The following is a 22687-nucleotide window of genomic DNA, read 5'->3' as shown; positions in this document are numbered from 1 at the left end:
CTGCAGGGGAGTAGGGAGGGACTAATTCTCGGCCGGACTGTGCCCGTCGCTGATTGGTCGCGGCAGCCATGACAGGCAGCTGGCGAGACCAATCAGCAACGCGGGATTAACGTTACGGAAGTTGCAGACAGAAAGACGGAAGTACCCCTTAGACAATTATATATATATATAGATATATATATATATACACGGTATATATATATATATATAATGAATATATTAACTTTCTTTTTACATTATTGTTCATACTTTTTCAAGTGTGTTTCGGAGTGGAGGTCCCAACTCCAAACTCACCTGAAAAGAATGTTATGTGAACATACTGTAAGGCCTTACTTCAGTTATTTTTCTGGTATGCCAGATGGTCTGATTTTCATCAGAATCTTTGATCGATTTTTTTAATTGTGTTTGGTCAGTGTGTCAGATTTATTATCAATTTTTTTAACCTTATTTAACCTATTGAATAAATAATGAAAAAAAAAATGATGATGTGAGCTCCCCCTATTTTTGATAAACAGAATACAAGCCCACAGCCCTCCCCAGAATTGGCGCATCAGATTAAGTGCGCCAATTCTGGTGCTTTGCCCATCTCTTTCCAATCTCCCTGGTGCGTAGGCAATCGGGATAATGGTAGTTGAGGTTGATGACAGCTGTGATTTGTCAAAAAAAAACAAAAAACCTGAATTGGTGCATTTCATGTGATGTGCCAATTCTAGGGCTGCTGCGGGCTTGTATTTTTAGGCGGGGACTGGCCCAATAACCAGGGACAGTCCCAGCCTGATAATATAAGCCTGCAGCTGTGTTGCTTTACCTTGGCTGGTTATCAAAAAATAGGGGTGACCTCATATCAAATTTTTTAATTATTTATTTAGTAGGTTAAATAAGGCTAAACACCCTTTAATACAGAATGAAAGGCACTAAAGGATGCAATTTATTTTTATGTAGGGGGCTTGTGACATTATATGTCTACGAGATATCTATACATTCTATTTCTTATATATCTAATATCTTTCTATCTACTTATCTATCTATATCTGTACAGTGGGTACGGAAAGTATTCAGACCCCTTTAAATTTTTCACTCTGTTTCATTGCAGCCATTTGTTAAATTCAAAAAAGTTCATTTTTTCACTTTAATGTACACTCTGCACGCCATCTTGACTGAAAAAAACAGAAATTTTTGTCAATTTATTAAAAAAGAAAATACGAAATATCACATGGTCATAAGTATTCAGACCCTTTGCTCAGACACTCATATTTAAGTCACATGCTGTCCATTTCCTTGTGATCTTCCTTGAGATGGCTCTACTCCTTCATTGGAGTCCAGCTGTGTTTAATTAAACTGACAGGACTTGATTTGGAAAGGCACAGCTGTCTATATAAGACCTCACAGCTCACAGTGCATGTCAGACCCAATGAGAATCATGAGGTCAAAGGAACTGGGCAAAGAGCTTAGAGACAGAATTGTGGCAAGGCACAGATCTGGCCAAGGTTACAAAACAATTTCTGCAGTACTCAAGGTTCCTAAAAGCACAGTGGCTTCCATAATCCTTAAATGGAAGACGTCTGCCTAGACCTGGCCGTCCAGCCACACTGAACAATCGTAGGAGAAGAGTCTTGGTGAGAGAGGTAAAGAAGAACCCCAAGATCACTGTGGCTGAGCTCCAGTGATACAGTAGGGAGATGGGAGAAAGTTTCACAAAGTCAACTATCACTGCAGCCCTCCACCAGTCGGCCTTTATAGCAGAGTGGCCCAATGGTAGCCTCTCCTCAGTGCAAGATATATGAAAGCCGGCATAGAGTTTGCTAAAAAACACATGAAGGACTCCCAGACTATGAGAAATAACATTCTCTGCTCTGATGAGACAAAGATAGACCTTTTTGGTGATAATTCTAACTGGTATTTGTGGAGAAAACCAGGCACTGCTCATCACCTGCCCAATACAATCCCAACAATGAAACATGGTGGTGGCAGCATCATGCTATGGGAGTGTTTTTCAGCTGCAGGGAGAGGACAACTGGCTGCCATTGAAGAAAACATGAATGCGGCCAAGTACAGAGATATCCTGGATGAAAACCTCTTCCAGAGTGCTCTAGACCTCAGACTTGGCCGAAGGTTCACCCTCCAACAAGACAATGACCCTAAGCACACAGCTAAAATAACAAAGGAGTGGCTTCAGAACAACTCTGTGACCATTCTTGATGGGTCCATCCAGAGCCCTGACCTAAATCCAATTGAGCATCTCTGGAGAGACCTGAAAATGGCTGTCCACCAATGTTCACCATCCAACCTGACGGAACTGGAGAGGATCTGCAAGAAAGAATGGCAGAGGATCCCCTAATCCAGGTGTGAAAAACTTGTTGCATCATTTCCAAGAAGACTCATGGCTGTACTAGCTCAAAAGGGTGCTTCTACTCAATACTGAGCAAAGGGTCTGAATGATATTTCAGTTTTTCTGTTGTATTAAATGTGCAAATATTTCTACATTTCTGTCTTTTCTCGGTAAAGATGGGGTGCAGAGTGTACATTAATGAGAAAAAAATGAAATTTTTTTAATTTACCAAATGGCTGCAATGAAACAAAGAGTGGAAAATTTAAAGGGGTCTTAATACTTTCCATACCCACTGTATGTAAGATTGCTTTACTAGTGTGTAAACTAGATTTAAAGTTACATAGAGAATTACATAATCTAAAAAATGATGTTAAAAACGCATTGCATATGGATTGCATATGCATGTCATACGGATGTTGGATGAGAAAAATCACATTGTACTCGTATGACACTCAACATCAATGCATCAACATCTAACTAATTTTTTATATGCTAGCGTGACCCCAGCCTTAGAGAGACACAGGATGCCTGCAATTGAGAGTGCTTCAGCACAACTTGATAAATGTCTCTCTGCATAAACCATCTGAGAACCTGATGAAGGTCAAAGTCAATGAGCAAATATTGTACACTCACTCTTGGATGGCAAATACAATTTCCTCTCATATCTATGAGTACCTAGGTTTTTTGGAATTATTAAATTAAAAACTGACAAATTTCAGTGAATTGTTTGCAAACATAAGGTCCACAAAAACACAGACATGTGAATAGCTCTAAAGATTGTAATGGGTTTGTGCTCTGTCCGTGAAAAACACAGAACACGTCCAGGATTTACTGATGTCTGAAGGAGGCCCAATATATGTCCATAACTTTCAATTAATACTTCCAAAGATGAATAGATTAAAATTAGTTGCAGCACAAAAAAACCTCGACAGTAATGACAAAAATGGCAAAGTTTACTTGAGCAAAAACTTTTAAATATCAGACATTTTTAGCTGCAAGTTAGGTATAACAAGCAATTTACAATTTTCTATCAAACTGCACACTGAAGGATTCCAGGATAAAGTTTGCCACTTATTTAAAAATAAGCTATAAAATAATAAAGGAAGTAATACTCACTTTTTGTACCCACACACTACTCCTATGCCACCCCATTCCTGATCCCTGGTTAGTTCCTGTTTTTTTGGATTCAGCAATGCCATGTTGATGTGGCATGTTACCACTGCAGCCAATCATTGGTATAGTGGTATCATGTCAACACCACTGAGGGCAGTGAAGGCTGCAGCAGCCACATGTGATGAAAACATAGAAAATTATGAATTCGGCACTCCCAATTTAGATGCAAGAAAAATAGAAATCATTTTATTGGTATGGGTACATCCACTGTTTGATGTTTCGGTCAACACTAGGCCTTCATCAGAAATTCTCTTCAGCTCTTGAAGATGAAAAGATCAGGTACACCTAAGCAGAAAAGACATGGAAAGGCCGCATAGAGCGCTGGCGACATGCACTGCTGTGCCAAGGGTAGGGCACCTACCTTTCTGATGAAGGCCTAGCGTTGGCCGAAATGTCAAACAATGGATGTACCCGTACCAATAAAATTATTTCTATTTTTCTTGCATCTGAGTTGGGAGTGCAGAATTAATAATTTTCCATATCATTGGAGTAGTATCTTATTCGTGCACCCCTGAATATTAGAGTGCAGCGAAGCCCTTTTTGTATGTCATGTAAACATGTCATCACTGGAGCAAACAGAACAGAGACCAATGAGGAACAGAGCACTGTTGGCAGAGGAGCAAGGGAATATGTAAGTTGAGTATTACTACTTTTGAAATTTTACATCATTTAAGGGGTTATCCACTACTTTTATATTGAAGGTCTATTCTTGGCATAGGTCATCAATATAAGATTAAAAGGGGGTCCCTGGCAACCCAACTGATCAGCGGTTTCCAGTGGTGGCTGCATGTCTTCAGTAGTGGAGCTGAACAGCACAGCTCCGTCAACTGTATAGTGGCCAAAGTGCGGTATTGCATATCCACACCTATTCATTTGTAGTGCAGTACCCAGCTGACGCCACTATACAGTTGCTGGAGCTGTGCTGTTCTACACTGCAACTGATAACATGCAGTTGACACCAGAAACAGCTGACTGGTGGGGCTTATGGCTATCGCACCCTCATCAATGTTGTATTGATGACCAAATCCTAGTAAATTTGTTTTCTACAAAATGTATTTTACACTAACTTTGTGTTGCCATGGCTACACCGGTCATTACTACATAGATCCTATCCATGAGTGCACCCCACTACATGTCCTACACTTACACTGAATAAATGAAGGATTAGACTGTGGAGGATCAGACTCCTTCGAATGACTTTTTGAGTTTGCATTTTCTGTGCAACTGGCTGTGGAATTGATGGAAAGAAACACAACGTATGAACAAATGAAAGTGAAGATGTAGAGCGACACCAGAATCTTCAGCAGGAACTGGCAAAAGGTGCGACCACTGGGGCATTCTATGGATGGCGACCAGCAGGATGATGAGGAAGAAGGAACGGAAGGAAGAGAGGAAGAGGAGCAGCAGGAAGATTGATGAGCTGTAAAGAAGCTCCTCATGCTACCCTCCATTGTGAAGACTGTACTTTTGGCATGCAAGAAAGTGCAATAAAGTGCAACACAATGAAGGCATGAAACAATGTGAAAAACAGAAAAGAGAATATTCACATGGAAAGATTACATGAGGATAAGCTGTTCAGACACCTCAGCTAGCATTAATGATCGTTTCCCCACAGTACAGACACCAGTTTGCAAGTAAATAGGTGTTAACTATCATTTTGTTAAGAAAAAAATAATAAGTTGTGGTAAAAAAAAAAAAAACAAACAAAAAACCCTGCTTAGGATAAAATAACGTATTCTGTATTGGTGATGGCAATGGGTTTGACAGTCACACTTTTTATAAGGATTTTTTTTTAGCTTTTTTTATTTATTTAGGAATTAGTCTGTGTTATCATTGAAACATCATTGAGGCATGAAATAAATGGAAACAAAGCTACCGTAGATACCACTAGCCTACACCATTGCCATAACTGACTATGGAAGCACCGAGGCCTCGATTAAGGCTTCACGACATCTTAGAGGGTGCCCCCCACTAAATGTGGACAGCAACTAACAAAGAAGGTGAGCTCCGTAATATATTACAGTGCTGACCATTCAGGCAAGTTTTCCATGACGGACACCCTTGGCTCGGGCAGGAGCGGTGGATCCTCAGGCCGGCGTTGTTGCACAGAGACACACCATTTAATCCATTCAGACGCCTGTATCTGCTCTAGCCGTGTTTTTCATGGATGAAAACTCGTCTATTCTGGTCCAAGTGTCTGCAAAAAGTCCCTGGAGGATTGTCTGTTTTTGATCTTACCAGGGGTCAATTTCAGTGCTGTCCATTTTTTACTGTTTAATGGGTAGGATAAGGTTGCAATTTATTTTTTTTGCGGGAGACCCTTAATACATGCATAAGCGGTAATAAGAATATAGATAAGGGTCATCTAAAGCATATAACATGTGAAAGGCAATGGAAGCTTTTCTTGGATCAGGCAGTATACTTGTTTCCATTGTCTAGATCCTGGTCAATATCATACTTACGGAATAATCGCATAGAAAATTCCATAGAAAAATAGACATACAAAAACGCCACTAAATTACAGCTTTTACAAAAATAGTTAATATTTATTTTGTTGTTCTTTTTGTGTTTTTAGAATTTGCAGCAAATTAGAACAATTTAATCATTTTTTTGTTTTGCTAATGACAGTGACTAATTTCCTTTTGCAATTAGAACTGTCATCACAAATGAAACTCATCATCATTAAAATCTAAACGCAAATTAATGTGCAAAAAATAATCAGAAAACTATGCTAGGTAAAAATCTTCTTCTTATCCAATCTTTTTTGAGACAATTTATGCATTTACTGTATGTACTAGCAACCCCTCCTGACTTGGCAACAACGGCATGGGGTGATGTGTTTCTGACAGAGGACTGCCTGTACTGGATGCAATAGTATTCAATCAATTCTCAGCATAAAAGACTATGGATTTCCAGCGTTTGGGGTAAACAAGATTGCACCTAGTCATCTACCATAGACAAGGGCTTGAGATTGGTGAGGAAATAAAATGCAAAATATATGAGAAGTGAAATAATATTCCATTATACAATGGTTAATCTTTATTAAAATAAAGAACATTAAAGGTGGTACCAAATCCTTATATAAAATGTGACCACGCCAGTCAGTCATGAAAAAAAAAAAAAAATTAGCAGCAGCAAATCTACAGAAATGCAAATTTCTTCTTTTTTATAAGGCTATGTTCACATGTCATTTTGCTGTGTTTTTTTTCTGCAGGCAAAACCTGATCTTTTGGCAGTAATGAAGCTGCTTACAAAAGGCAGGTTTTGCTGAGTTTTTTGCTGCTGCGTTTTTGTCATCTCTTTTGCAAGTTTAGTGCCCTCCAAAATAAAGCACGATTTAACTTCCTTAGGTTTTTGCCCCAAAGACACAGCAAAAACTGATGCCTGTAATTTTGTTGCGTTTTTGCACTTACCTATTGTTTCCTATATGTTAAAAACGCTGCAAATACGCTGAAAAAATGCTGAAAGAAGTGACATGCCGCAGTTTGCAAAAATGCAGCAGTTTTCCAAATCAGTCAGGAAAAATTCTGAATTTCTGAAACCTCATTGCTTTTGTTGACACTGTAAAAAACGCAGCTTAAAATTTGCATTAAAAAAACACAGCAAAAACGCAAGTTGTGAACATAGCTTTACTGTGGTTTATTGATAAATGCTTGGCAGTATAAATAAAGCAATTTTGTCCATTTTTAAGACAACTGAATAATATTTTTACAAAAGGGGAATAATATCACAGATATACGAGCATCTGAAAAATGAGAATATTAAGAATATGGCTGATGTTACATTAAGGCAACTCATGTTGAAGGGTCAGCAATATAATACGAAAATTTACATAAAACAGCTAAATGAAAAATTAACCGTAAGGAAAACTGCATCCATGGCAGACATCGCACAATGAATGTACATCACTTGAGTCCAGGTATAATTACGAGACTCACTGAATAAGCAATAGGTAAATCTACGTGTGGGGCGACTCCCATAGTCCCAATTTAATAACTCGCATGACATTCAGATCAGTTTCAGGTAATCTGGTAGTATCCTACCTGAGCTGAAGGATCACAAATTCTGAAAGTGAAGTTGCCAGCATATTGAATTAATCAAAGGTGACGTTTTATACGCCTCTCTTGATCCAGGGTCCACTGGGGTTTTCTCATTTTACTATACAAGAGCACCTCACGCCCAATCTTTTTCCTTCTTGTTGGAGGTATTGAGCTACTGATTGGTTGACAGTAGTGATGAGCGAACGTGCACGGAAAAGGTGTTATCGGAGCATGCTCGGGTGCTAACCGACTGCATTCGGCGTGCTCGAAAAATATGTTCGGGACCCCGCACCTGCAGGTCTTGCCACTAACAGCAGTAACACATGCAGGGATTGACTAACAATCCCTGCATGTGTTGGGCCAATATGTAGTCAAACCAGCACAACAGTGAGCCCTGATAAGGCTGCTAATTCACAAGGAAAGGGTTTCTCCATTTCAAGTGCTGAGCGTGGCGAGATACACAGTCATTGTAACATTGAATAACACCCTTCATTAGTCTTTGTGTTCACTTTCCAACCAATCCACATCTATTACTTTTCATATTCTCCAATAATATGAAATTCATCCGTAAATTACCTTTCACGTCTTCATCTTCGATGGTGGTGTTAGAGCTCTCGGTTGATTCCTGTGGACAAGCAAACCAACAGTAAGGACGACACAAGACACCCATGGGAAGAAGACATCACTCTGCCTCTAGGTCATGTGCTCCAGAAATGAAAAAGGGCTTTGGGGGTCCTAGCATGACTTTCTAAGGCAAGCCCTCAGATAAAGCAGGTTAAATAAACCTTTTCACTTCCAGAGCACACATGGAAGGCACTGCCAAGTAATCACAGATTAATGCTTGCAACAATGAAAGGTCTGCTGAAACACAGAACCCAGACTGGAAAGTTACATAATGGCAACATGTATTCGCAACATTGCGAAAGCAATGAAGGAAACTTGGCAACATCGACCCAATAACACAAACACAATAATACGGTAGGAGTAAAACGCAGATATATAACAAAACCATGTAACACATACAAGAACACCTAGAGAAATTACTTCCTTCAGTGGGTGAGTATGATACACGTCACCAACAATGTATTTTTTTAAATGAAGGAGCAAATTACATTGTGTTTTAGTTGATATTAGACCCCCGCTACTGTAGGTAATGTAAGCCTGATCTTCACCTTTAGCTAGGTCAAACAAAATACATATGTGAACATCTCTGTGGTTTCTTGGGAATGATTGCAGTAACATTACAGAAGCATTAAACACTGCCACGATGGGTGCCTCCACTTTTCCTTCGGCAATTTTTTTGCATGAAGTGGCGCAATGGAGACACAAATTTTTTTTGAAGCAATCCAAAAAGACCCAACACTGGCATGTTATCCAAAAGTGGCAATGACCCTTTCTACTCTCGATGAGCCATGCTGTGCTAGGTCTTGTCATTGTGTCACAACTTTGAAGATTTTCAGCTCAGTCTTCCCTGAATGTATAGGGTACAGATAGGTGCTTGCACAAAGGAAACGTTTTAAGCGACTGTGCCCAAAATATTTTCAAGAGCGGAGAGTGAGATTGGGTCAGTTTAAGAGCATTTTCACACATAGCATTTTTTAAATGATTTTTTAAGAACGAACACTTGAAAATTCACAATGAAGAGTATTCAAACAGTATTAGTGTAATGGAATTGCCAAGTTATAATATAACTTCAAGAAAATGGCTGCAGATATAATCAGATTTTCCATCTGGATAGACCTTATCAGTGCTGGATGTTTGGCACCAAAACACTACATATAGTAATATTTATTCACTGGTTATCAAGAAGTAGAAACCAGGTTGGTTTGCAGGTCCTTGGTTGAAGATACCATGTGATTCCTAAGGCAGATTATTGAAGGAGTTGTGTGCATTTTCCATATATTATCTTGGGACAATAACTAGTTGAGTAAGATAATCGCTATTTGTATCATGCAATTCTTACAGTGTTCCCTTTGAATACCCAACACAATAAAAAACAACAATAAAAAGACGGTCAAACATTTAATATTGAGTCTTATACGAATTTTGTGGTAACTAAGCAGGCATTACACATGTCACATTGACCTTTCTATGATTGAAGATCTTTTATTTGTTGCAGGCTAATCTATTCTGGATACAGTACACAAAAGCTTATGTCAAAGGACTTCTCCGGGATCAAGCAATGTAAAAGAGTGGAACTTACGCAGTGCTCAAATTTACTAGTATATTTTCTAATAGGATTGGTCCCAAACGTTATTCTAAAGCTCTGAAGGATACATTGTAGGATGAACAGGTCGATCTACTCGATCAGCTTATCGACAGAACCTAACTGGTCAACCATTCATATGACTCACTGACTCACAAACTAAAGGTTCCTTAGGCCAATTGAATATTTGCTCCCCAGTTTCCTCTCCTGACCCCCCCTACACATAAATGTTCGGCTCAGCTAGATATTCATGTCTTCTCCATTGGAAGAGCAGAGAAATGCCAATCCCAGACAAACACAAAATAACAGGATTGTTTCCTTATCTCAGGAGGGAAGTCGGTAGGCACCCAAAAAAATTACATTGTTGGCCGAACCTGCCAAAATCATCGGATTGAGGCTCTTATTGAATGTCTGCAGGGGATGTAAATAAGCTATGCCTCCCTGCAGAATGTTTTATCTGATTATTCGCCACAATCCAATGATAAGTCCTGCTTTTACCACTATAAGCGTTAATAAAAGCATTGCATGGGCTAGGCACACAGCTAGGCAGAACATAGCTGAGAACGGCACAGCTCACTGTGATATTACTTTTACATAGGATTTAAATATCTGTCTTTATGTATAACTCGTATAGCCTTAACAAGTTAAATGACAAATACAACTTCAGACCATTTGTAATCCCGGAGAACCCCTTTAGTGGATTGTTCCGATGATGCTTCATACAGAAAGATTATCAAATACTAACCTGTGCATGCCTATAAATCTGTGGGCATGTACAAAAAGAAATTATATAATTTTAGATGACAGGAAGGGTTGAAAAATTACAATTCCCTATACATACAGTATTAAATGACTGACACCGTTCGAGGATACAGAGTTAGAAAAACTAGTCCTCATTTACTAAAAATTACAATGAAGAACAGCGGGAGCTCACAAGATAAATGATTTTAAGACAGACATGTCAGCGCTATTTTACTAGATATAGAGCTTACGGAATAATGCTTGGGCTATTTTCTTAAAACACAGTATTGCGTTGTTCCAGAGTTATTCTTCCTGGTAGTGAATGAATGGGAAATTTGGCATTTCCCTGCTAATAGGGCGTTTCCCTACATCGTCTGGATAATGATAAGACTGCCTCATTAACAAAAAAAATGTAACATCAAGTTGTTAATTGATTTCTATGTATTCTTGTGGAAATGTACAGAAGAACAGGATGTCAGGAGATCGGGCAGGTCCTCTAAACTTTAATCAGTGCTGTAAGTCAGGCAGATTTTCATAGATGGAGCATCTGATCATGAAACAATGAAAACAAAAACATAAAGCAAAAAAAAAAACCAACATAAAGCCAACAATGTGCATAGAATAAAAACAAGTAACAAAAATGATGACTTTGTAATAATTTCTCAAGAGCAGAGGCCCCCAACCTGTGGCTTAAAAGCCACATGTGGCTCACAGGCCTATGATGCGTAGCTAGTGGTCTTCCGTTACACCTGGTGCTAATACACCGTTAGCAAACAGCTATGAAGAGCGGGTCTCCAGATTTTTGGAAGCTGCCCTGCACATATGCATATACTGGCATTTCAATGTCATCCATTTTTATCTGGTCTACTGTTAAGAGTCAATGGATAAATGAAAGGTCAGACAGTCTAACCTCATTCAGTATTCTCACTGAAGCAGGTAAAGTGGGAATCTCTGGATGTAAGTGTACTGCCTAAAAAGGGAGAGGGCAGAAGGTCTTTGTGCTTTCGGGGAGAAGCTTTGGCTGTTATTATTCCAATAATGAGAGACTCTGGGTGGGGGCACTAAATGTGGCTCATAACCATCTCAAGCTGAATGTGGCTCTCAGGGTAAGAAAGGTTGGTGAACCAATGCTCTAGAGATAATAGGAATAGTCCTACCTATAACGGAGAGGGAGAGCCCCAATACACATTACACTAAAGTCATCTGAACCTGGACAGGTTTGGTTGATGGTCTAATGAGTATGGAGGTGCCACTCAACTGATTGTTGGGAGAGATGTTGATTGCGCATATCCAATTTCAGACTAGCAAACACATTGTTCTCCCAGAGGCGCCAGCTGCACGCCATACACCCAGAATTCAACTGTAATCACTGTGATAGGAGCTAGTTCCTATTATACTAGTTTTAATCCCCTTAGATGCTGCTGTCAATACACAGCAAAATATTCGAATCCTTCTAGTGCTCGCTCTATGTGAAATTATGAACTGAAAGAGGAGAAGCCATTTGATAGAGAAGCCTCTAGTGTAGTGAACATTTTCAAGGCGCAGATTCAGAAACCTCTGTAGGATAGTTGATCAACTATCAATATAGTTGAAAACATAAGAAGTGTCACTTTATAGGGAACCTGTCAGTTATATCATGCTGCCCAAACCACAGGCAGCATGAACTGGAGTCTGGCTGTTTGATTGCAGCCAAGTATGTTCTTCCCTGAAAGCCTCTAATGTTTCAGAGAAAACATAGTTTGTACATCGACAGAAAGAAACAACCATAACGGTGCAGTGAGAAGTCAGTCAGCCTCGACTCAGGGTGAAGAAGCACTTGAGAGAAAAACATACCTGGCTTCAACCATCCTTCTCATGTACAGCACCATGGAACCAATGGTGCTATATAAATAAATAATAATAATAATAATAACAACCATGCAGCCAGATTACGATTCATGCTGCCACTATATTTGCAAGCCTGTGTTATAAAACTATTTTACACCTTAATTTTAGAATCTCTGAAAAAAAAATTCTGGCTTTAAATAAAAAAAAATGGTTCAAAACCATTCCTACAGTTTGTTCTTTGGCCAAACCACTAGAAGTAAAAATGGAAATAAACAACATTATTAGAGTCCATCCACACAGCAATAAAAGAAATATTTCACATGGTGCCTACAGGCTGCTGTGCCCAATATTGTAGGTCTATTATACAAAGGCACAGGGCGATTTCCTCATGATTACATTGGGAAACCAATCGATGCTTTCTTTTTCTTTTCAGAGTTTAACATGATGTAAATTTTGTTGCACGCCATTCGTTGCTATAAAATAAATTGACACTTTTTACAATTTTATGATGTTCTTGCCATTTTTGAAAAGTGGGCTTGGTTAGTTGTGAAAATAAGATCGAAGACAGATTTATGATTTCCAAAGTATGTAAAAAACTGTAAAGTCTCTCACAGGGAGGAGGTTAGGGGCTGGAGTAAAAAGGGGGGCCATATTTCTACACAAAACTGTAATACGTTACAATACACAAAAATGTATCAAACAGCTCGACATTTTGATACATTTGATGCAAATAATGGCAACAACATAGCTACAAGCATAACTGACTTTCCCTATAATGTGCTTGGAGTATTTTTCAACACTCCTAGTAGCCAAAACACACAGAAATCTTGTATACAGGACTACATATTAAAGAGTTCGCATCTCTGCTTCAGGAAAATGGCCGCCGCGATCTCCATCTGCGCACGCGCGGCATCCCGCGACCATTTTCCTGAAGCCCCGGGCAGCAGAGTGCTCAATCTGCGCACGCGCGGCCACAGGAAGATGGCCGCCCCCACCGATCACCAGGGGAACAGCGCACATCGCGCTCTTTTCCCTCCCCTGTGCAGTGGATTCTGGACTTGGGCATGCGCAAACCACTACGCCACCAACGGAAAACTAAGCAAGATCTGGGGGAAGACACCACGCCCATTTGACCAGACCAGCCTGATTGACAGGCGAAAACGGCTACTTTGGTAACGTATTTCGGCAGCATAGATGGGGAATCGGGGTCCACAAAATACACTATTCTAATGCATAGCTCAGGCCCTATTTAACAGTATTTTTATCTCATACGGAAAAAACGGGGTGACAGGTTCCCTTTAAACTGACAGGTCCACTTACATAGTGAGTGACAAAATATTATCTGTGTTCTCTTTCATTTTTTAATTAGATTGAAGATAATAAAGAATAGTTGTTGCTTATTTATGACAAATGTTATGCTTTTTAACTTTACTTTAATTCAACATTATAGTAAAATATCAATATATGGATATTTATTAGTTTAGCTATTTTTTGCTTTGCAATCAATTGTGATAAAGATGGATAAATCTAAGAATAAAGAAGCTGTAAAGGACTTCCAGGAAGGGATTGACTTGTTTGTTTCTTTTATGGCCCACCAGAAACTGTGCCATACTTAGAGTAGTGGCTTTGGCTGGTACTAAAATGGTAGAGGTGGTGAGTACTCCTTCAATGGAAGTCTTCAAACAGAAGCTGGACAGACATGTGTCTGAGATGGTTTAGGGAATCCTGCATTTAGCAGGGGGTTGGACACGATGACACTGGAGGTCCCTTCCAAATCTAACACTATGCTTAAAGCTCAGTCCCATGAATTAACAAAGATGTACTGAATTGTAATACTAGGTACAGCAGTTTGGAGGAAAGCTTTGGTTCCTGAGAGTTGACCGCCCACAGAACTTAGTTTGAGGTCTTATTAAACTATCAATTTTAATGTCTCAGGTAATCCCATTTAACCTTAGCTAAAAAAATGTTGTTCATTGTTCATTGACATTTGCCACGGTCAAAGAATGCAATCTTGATACTACTGGGCATCTGCTTAATCGTGAATGAGTTAAAAATGCATTGTAAACAGGCTGACAATCACCCAATGAATGAGCAAAACACTCGTTCATTGGGTGAAATTATCTTTTTTGCAGCACAAAAGATCATGGCTCTCTTTCTCTATAAACAGGACTGGTAGAGACCACCCAGTGGGCATTGCTTGCTGTGGTCTGCCTGTGTAAACCGGCATGACTGCTGATTGGTAACAGTTTACCAATCGGTGACCGTATTGTGCCATCGGTCGGGCCATGTAAACGGACTCTTGGTTGACCACCATCTCTCCAGAACATTGTAATTTTGGAGTACAAGCCACACTACTATTTTAGTTCACAATTTTGCTCCCCTTAGACTGACCAGTCTGCATATACTCCACACTGTCTACTGTTTCAAATAAAAAGCAGTCTGCAACATATCGTAATGAAAATACAAAATATTAAAGTCTATTTACAATTTATAGAATAACGTTTTAACAAAATGCGTAAATTCAGTTAATTCTAAGTAAGTCACTATAAATCTGCAAGTAATTTGGGCATCGAGTCAAAAAGGTCATTAAGCCTGTAATTCTAAGCAAATCATGTGTGCTCCGCTCCTTATTTAAAAGTAATTACTCTATAAAAACATTCATTAACTGAATCAATTAACTTACTGTAGGTGTCACAAAATCTGAACTCTTATTATAACTCTGGTTACTTATGCCATATTTTGACAACATGGCAGAAGAAAAATGTCTACTCTTTCTTACTACCAAGAATAGCAAACGTGTGATCAATGGATTTTTGCATGCAGAAAACACAAATCATCATTTAAGAGAAAAAAATATAAATATTAATTTGAGTGTGATGTCAACAATGAGTAGTGAAGAAAGAAACGTAACAAAAGAAATTGTGAAGTGATGTATTCGTAGTTTTTAAACCTGATTATGACACAAAGCACGCTGAGAGGCTTGGGAGGTATATAATTGGGGACCAAACCGTATTTGAATATGCATGGGAGGTATTCGCTAAACTACCATTACATATTACAATTTTGAATGTGTATGTTTAGTGAATGTCTCCCTTTGAAAATGGATAGAATTTTTCAAAAGTGTCTGTTGATGAATATGCATATTAGAAGCCAAGATGGGGTTGATTCTGTCCCAATACCTTATTTCCATCAGCTGGGTTGTGGATAACAGTAGATTGGGGCTCCTGAGTAAGAACAGAGAGAAAACAGTACCTATTGGTCAGTACAGTTGAACAGGAAGAAACACACCTATGTAGGAATGCTGACAGCAATAGGTATAAGTGAAGAGCTGTCATGGAATGGACCAGGAGACAGTCCCTGGACGAAAAAGAAATCGGTCATGTTACCTATCAGAGCAGCATGCAAAGACCTTATTCAGCACCATAGTGTAGGGGTGGGAGCCTCGAGACACTATCATCATTACGTTTCCCAGTTTACTACACTTATATATTAGTAGTATTTAGTAAAATATATGTACACTGATTATTGGCCTTCATTTATGTAAAGAGAATTGATATGAACTGTATATAACCACTATATTAGGGTAATTATGGTTTTGCCCTTTTTATTTTTACTATAAAGGATATAGAATAAAGAAAGAGTCCGACTCACAAAAGAAAAATCATAATTAATGTGCAGCTGCCAGTATCCTCTATGCACATGGTACTTTGGAAGTTTGTGACACTCCCCTGGTTCTTTTCTGGACCAGTCCAAAGCAGAAGGGGAGTAGCTCAGACTAGACGATGCACACTGTCCGTTAGTAGCCTGAAACACTCCCCCCTCCCCGCTTTTAGAGGAACTAGCCCATCACAGGAGGGAGGGTCTCAGACTTCCAAAGCACAATGTGCATAGAGGATGCTGGTAGTCACTTTACATGCACGAAGAGGGGAATGGAATTATATTAAAGGCACCAGAAAGAAGAAAAAATTAGGGAACCAGATACTTTAAAAAGGACCTGTAACGAGGACAAACATAAATTATATTTTGCCTGCTGCATTACAGTTTTATTTATTATTATTATTTTTTTTTTTTTTTAACTTCACCATCCTTTTTAGTGTCAATTCTTGTGATATTTTTCAAGGGGGTGCGGCTAGCAGGATTCTCCGGGGGCTTGTCTTTAGGCTGCTTTGTGTTATTATCCTGTTAGCAAAAGACCATAGAAGTGGACACTAAATAAAAAGGCCAATATCTTTGGAACCATATGGTGGAATTAAAAAAAAAACAAAAAACAGAATATTCATGGGACCGGTAGGAATAAAATAAGAGTAGAATCTAACGTTTTCGACTCAGTGACAGGTACACTTTAGCTATGATTATCCAGTTAGTTAGTTTATGTTAGGTTTGTGTTACAAGATTGAAATAAAGACATTTTTAGATGTATTGCTATTAAACTATGCAGTGAATAAATATATGTGCTGATTTAATCCAGAATGTGTTCAATACTTTTGGTTTCTTCTAAAATACACATTCCACATCTAATGTTATAAAGTCTAGCAGTGCCTTTCATTGAAGAAAGAAATCTGAATAAGGTCATTTTGTGTTTGCTTAGCGATACTTTTGTTAGCTCCCCTAATGTCCATACACATGGAACAGTGAAGGAAATCCTTCGGACATCAAGATACACCCATCAAAAGGAGAGCTAGAGGCAACACAAAGCACTGGCACTGGGACAACACATGCATGTGTCTCAGCTCCAGCCACCCACCAATGGTTGGTTACTGGAAAAACATACTACTACACAAGGAACTTCCCCCCACAAAACCACAACAGCAAAATGCAACAGTTTTAGTCCTCCAGAAAGCAAAATAAAAAACAAAAACTGGAGAAAAGCAGAAGAAAATATGTACTAAAATAAGTGAAGGGGTTGGAAAAATATACCAGAGGTGGGGTAGGATCTTTAGGGCTGGTTATTACGTTGGTTTTGTTGTTTATCTGTGAATATGCAGAAAATAGAAACAAAGAAGAACCTTAGACTGTTAAGATGCTGAAATTGGAATCACAGAACAGAGTCGACAGATCAGGATACAAGGAATGAAAAGAGAAGTTACACAATAAATGGTTTCTAGTAAAGTTTTCAAGTACGGTAGTTAATTTTCCTTATATGAAATGGTTATAAAAAACAAAAACAAAACAACAATAAAACTGGCTGGCCAACTAAAAAAAAAGTCTGACAACCCACACTGTATTATACAATAAGTTGCAACTCTAAAGGAATAAAAAGTGCAATCTTGAGAAGAGCAACAAAGATATATTCCTGGACTTCAAAATAAGTTTCATATATTGACCCTCTTTAGTACTGTACTTGCCATGTGTTCTTATTTTATCCAATGTAATTACTGCTATTCTCCTTATTTTGTTCTCCTCTCCATACCCAAGATATGGCATTCTCTTCTCTGTATGTAAATCCAGTCTTGTTAATTAAAGGGTCTGTGTGACTGAAAACTTGTGAATCCTCAGAGTGTGCACAGTGCACATGGTCAGGATTCTCCGGGGCCGGGAGGATGTCATGTGAATGCAAGTAAACAATTTGCATACTTCCAGGCATTTCCTGACTAGACATGTCCAGGCCTTGCTCAATTCACTTGTACTGAGCGAGCCAGCACATGTTTAGTTGGCATGTGACTGTATGTATGCAATCAAATACTTGTGGTCACATGACAGTCTGCTTCCGGTGACAAAACTGAAGAATCCTGGTAGCACGCACACTGCGCATTGTAAGGATTCACAAGTCTGCAGTCACATATAGTGAACCACATGCCTTGACAACCCTTTAAATATTTGTGGTACTCAGCTCTTCTCTGTGGGTAGATTTTTGACTTGGCTAACAAGTTTTAAGCTTTATTTATACTGTTTGACTAGAATATCAATATCTCAAAATATAACCATGTCCTGAACACATACACAACAATAGGCTAAAAATACTAGCGTATCTTGATCCTAGAATCATTTTACTAATAAACAAACGCAGAAACTATAGAATGAAAGTCCCAAATTCACAATAAATGGTGGAGATGGGATTTGGAGGGAGCCAGGCCTCTAACTAAACTAAACGTTGATGACTAGCCTCATCAACAAGTTGTGTTATGAGTAGGGATGATCGAATAGCTTAAAATAAGAGCTTATCTGAACAGCTACAGCGCTTACCGAATAGCTGCACCGTTAATCAACTGTTTGGCGCTGCAGCTGCATGTGTCACGGCTGTGTGACAGTAACAACACATGCATGGAGAGCCTATGCGTTGGACTCTCTATGTATGTATTGTGACAGTGAAACAGCCATGACACATGCAGCTGCGGAGCCGAACAGCTGATTATCAGGAGCGTTCGAGGTATCCGGGTTACCGATGCAGCTATTCGGACAAGCTCTTATTCGAAGTTATTCGATCATCCCTAGATATGAGGAGTTATTGCTAGATGCACTAATGCTGCTCTTGTCAATCTTCAATGTGGTAGTCCAGCTACTACTCAAGGTTGTAAACTGTAAGTTACTATAGCCATCTCAAAAACAAACTGAATTGATCAGCATGTATGCTCAATTACTGCTCCATTCATTATGATGGCTGTGTGGTTGGAATAGATCGCTTGGGTTGCCCTTTTCTAAATATCTGTAGCGGACCTAGTAGCTAAAATAGGCCTTTACAGGAGATTGTCCAATCCTAAAGTACAAGTCTGCAGTCACCTTGTGGTTTCATCCTGATGAAGAGGTTTGGAAACCTTGAAACGCGTTGACAAATAAATTGCGCTCATGCTTCACTTCACCTCTGTGTGTGATCGTATTTTTGGAACCTTGGGCAGCGCGGACTTTAACCCACTGTATTCCTCATTCATTGCACTTTGTGTGACAGCAGACTTGTGAATCCTCACATCCGTGCACTGCATGCTCTGAGGATTCTCTGGCGTCGGCACCAGGAATGGGCGGTCTTGTGACCGCAAGTATGTATCGTTCTGGGGCCATATATACAGTGGATGAATTTTACGACATTATCAGCAGATGACTTCCAACTCTTGTATATAACAGCTCAAATGTGTCACTTAAAGAAGTTGCTCAGTTTAGAAATCACATTTCTCCCTACCCACTTAGAGAGTTTTACATTTTTAGGCCAGTTTTGGATCCTAATCTCTAGGCTGGACTAGAGAGTGTTTGCAAAGAGCATCCATAGCTCTACAAGACTGCTCTCCTGCATTACACAATCAATTGATTTGAGTGTACACTGTCTTACGCCTAATATTCCTTGTGAGGGCGCGGCTCCGAATTTGAACAGTTTCTGTAAAGTTTCCTCCACATATTACATCCCATCCAGAGAACACTTCATATTGACCTTTTTGTCAAGAGTCCTTATTAAAATATAACATTGTTTAATGCAAAGAACCCCTTTAATTGCTAAAGAAACAGTACATTTACTAGGCTTTTTTTGTGTATCGGTCAGAACGTATTTTACTATATTCACTGTTCTAAGGAAATCAACAGGAATTCAGCTACATAACAATAACATTTTCACTTAGTATTAGGTTTCATGTTTGGTGCCCAAAACCACAACTTCCTTCATTTTGTGGTAAGATACTTTTTTTTACTAGTCTGACATTTATAAAACCCAAACATACACAGTAATGTTCAGGTCACGTAGTGGATAAACACACATAGTGTACATGTCCGTAAGTTAGCACATGCATATGCAATGCATTTACATAGCCTGTGAGCTGTCCATGCAAAACTGAACATTTTACTTTCATTACCACTTTGTATTTTCACGTCAAGTCCTTTTATAAGGCTAATCCAACAATTAGGCCGAAACATTGTCAAAATATATTGCGGCACATGTCATACTTTTTCAGGGTATTGACCAATTGGCAAGGTCTCTATATTGCCAGGGACGTGCATTGGTGACAAACTGTAGGGAGAATATTTCCATTGTCATAGATGTGACCATTGAGTGAAATTAATGCATTTTTCATCTCGATGTGTAAGGGAAAAGGATGGAAGAACTTGCAGATTTTATATACTTTGACATTTTGAGATATTTGTTTGCTAAATTAGAAAAGGCATGGAAACTAAAATCCCTCCGTTGACAATTTTAGGACTTGGAGTGACTAATCCATTTGCTTGGGCACTTAATATTAAAAATGGAAATTGTGCCATTAGCACAAAAAACAAGAGTTAAAAAGAACCCCAAAAAACAGTTGTTGAGGGTCTCATGGTTGGTTTACACATCAGGATTTTCCAAACCACTAATACTATACAGCCAGCTCATGCAAATGATGGAAAGCGCTCACTTGTGCTCTGCCCTCTTTATCCTACATTTGTGACTAATGAGAGCAATGACATCATTAAGAATGAACCAAAATAATCTGTAATCTACAGTGCCTACAAGTAGTATTCAACCCCCTGCAGATTTAGCAGGTTTACACATTTGGAATTAACTTGGCATTGTGACATTTGGACTGTAGATCAGCCTGGAAATGTGAAATGCACTGCAGCAAAAAAGAATGTTATTTCTTTGTTTATTTTTTTTTTAAATTGTGAAAAGTTTTTTCAGAGGGTCATTTATTATTCAACCCCTCAACCCACCAGAATTCTGTTTGGTTCCCCTAAAGTATTAAGAAGTAGTTCAGGCACAAAGAACAATGAGCTTCACATGTTTGGATTAATTATCTCTTTTTCCAGCCTTTTCTGACTATTTAAGACCCTCCCCAAACTTGTGAACAGCACTCATACATGGTCAACATGGGAAAGACAAAGGAGCATTCCAAGGCCATCAGAGACAAGATCGTGGAGGGTCACAAGGCTGGCAAGGGGTACAAAACCCTTTCCAAGGAGTTGGGCCTACCTGTCTCCACTGTTGGGAGCATCATCCGGAAGTGGAAGGCTTATGGAACTACTGTTAGCCTTCCACGGCCTGGACAGCCTTTGAAAGTTTCCTCCCGTGCCGAGGCCAGGCTTGTCCGAAGAGTCAAGGTTAACCCAAGGACAACAAGGAAGGAGCTCCGGGAAGATCTCATGGCAGTGGGGACATTGGTTTCAGTCAATACCATAAGTAACGTACTCCACCGCAATGGTCTCCGTTCCAGACGAGCCCGTAAGGTACCTTTACTTTCAAAGCGTCATGTCAAGGCTCGTCTACAGTTTGCTCATGATCACTTGGAGGACTCTGAGACTGACTGGTTCAAGGTTCTCTGGTCTGATGAGACCAAGATCGAGATCTTTGGTGCCAACCACACACGTGACGTTTGGAGACTGGATGGCACTGCATACGACCCCAAGAATACCATCCCTACAGTCAAGCATGGTGGTGGCAGCATCATGCTGTGGGGCTGTTTCTCAGCCAAGGGGCCTGGCCATCTGGTCCGCATCCATGGGAAGATGGATAGCACGGCCTACCTGGAGATTTTGGCCAAGAACCTCCGCTCCTCCATCAAGGATCTTAAGATGGGTCGTCATTTCATCTTCCAACAAGACAACGACCCAAAGCACACAGCCAAGAAAACCAAGGCCTGGTTCAAGAGGCAAAAAATCAAGGTGTTGCAGTGGCCTAGTCAGTCTCCTGACCTTAACCCAATTGAAAACTTGTGGAAGGAGCTCAAGATTAAAGTCCACATGAGACACCCAAAGAACCTAGATAACTTGGAGAAGATCTGCATGGAGGAGTGGGCCAAGATAACTCCAGAGACCTGTGCCGGCCTGATCAGGTCTTATAAAAGACGATTATTAGCTGTAATTGCAAAAAAAGGTTATTCCACAAAATATTAAACCTAGGGGTTGAAGAATAATTGACCCACACTTTTATGTTTAAAATTTATAAAAATTTAACTGAGCAACAAAACTTTTTGGTTTGTAAGATATTTATGCATCTGTTAATAAATCCTGCTCTTGTTTGAAGTTTGAAGGCTCTAACTTATTTGCATCTTATTAAACCTGCTAAATCTGCAGGGGGTTGAATACTACTTGTAGGCATTGTATATGGTCTCCTTTTGGATTACTCTCATCACAGATAAAACTGTATTAAAGTGTAAGATTTAGTAACAGGAGTGTTTAGTGTTTCTATAGAGAACATTTATCATTTACATTTATTTGCTTTCATAAACTTAATTATTTACTGAGCTTTTTTCACACTAGCCAATTATTGTTATGAACTCTTATGTCGATATCTGGCAGTTGGAAAACCGTCTTTGGACTCAGATCAGTATCATGTTAAAGGGACTGTTAGCACAGAATGATTGATGGAACCTAGTACAGGCGCTTGGTGCACCCTTGGTGTGGCCAAATATTTACTTGAGCCTTTCCACCTTCTAGTTTTCTATTTATCGCCACTCTTCTTTGGTTCTAAAGCCAATCAAA

The 22687-nt window shown here is 39.3% G+C and overlaps 1 protein-coding gene across 19 annotated transcripts in view; it reads right to left on the bottom strand.

Annotated features, from left to right (window-relative positions):
- Positions 1-22687, bottom strand: part of CAMK2D (calcium/calmodulin dependent protein kinase II delta) — a 286387-nt gene that overhangs the window by 20688 nt on the left and 243012 nt on the right. For 7 of the 19 annotated variants that reach the window (XM_077278762.1, XM_077278750.1, XM_077278768.1 and 4 more), the window contains one exon: positions 8119-8167. In XM_077278762.1, the coding sequence (XP_077134877.1) occupies positions 8119-8167 (49 nt within the window). Of the gene's footprint in view, positions 1-8118; positions 8168-10493; positions 10512-15495; positions 15541-17233; positions 17288-22687 lie in introns of all 19 variants that reach the window. The other 12 variants (XM_077278706.1, XM_077278720.1, XM_077278711.1 and 9 more) reach the window with 2 other exon arrangements.

Source organism: Ranitomeya variabilis, chromosome 1 (assembly GCF_051348905.1).
Source record: "Ranitomeya variabilis isolate aRanVar5 chromosome 1, aRanVar5.hap1, whole genome shotgun sequence".
Lineage (NCBI taxonomy): Eukaryota > Metazoa > Chordata > Amphibia > Anura > Dendrobatidae > Ranitomeya > Ranitomeya variabilis.
The sequence above is the reverse complement of the archived record's forward strand: the minus strand, read 5'-3'. Positions and strand labels throughout refer to the sequence as shown.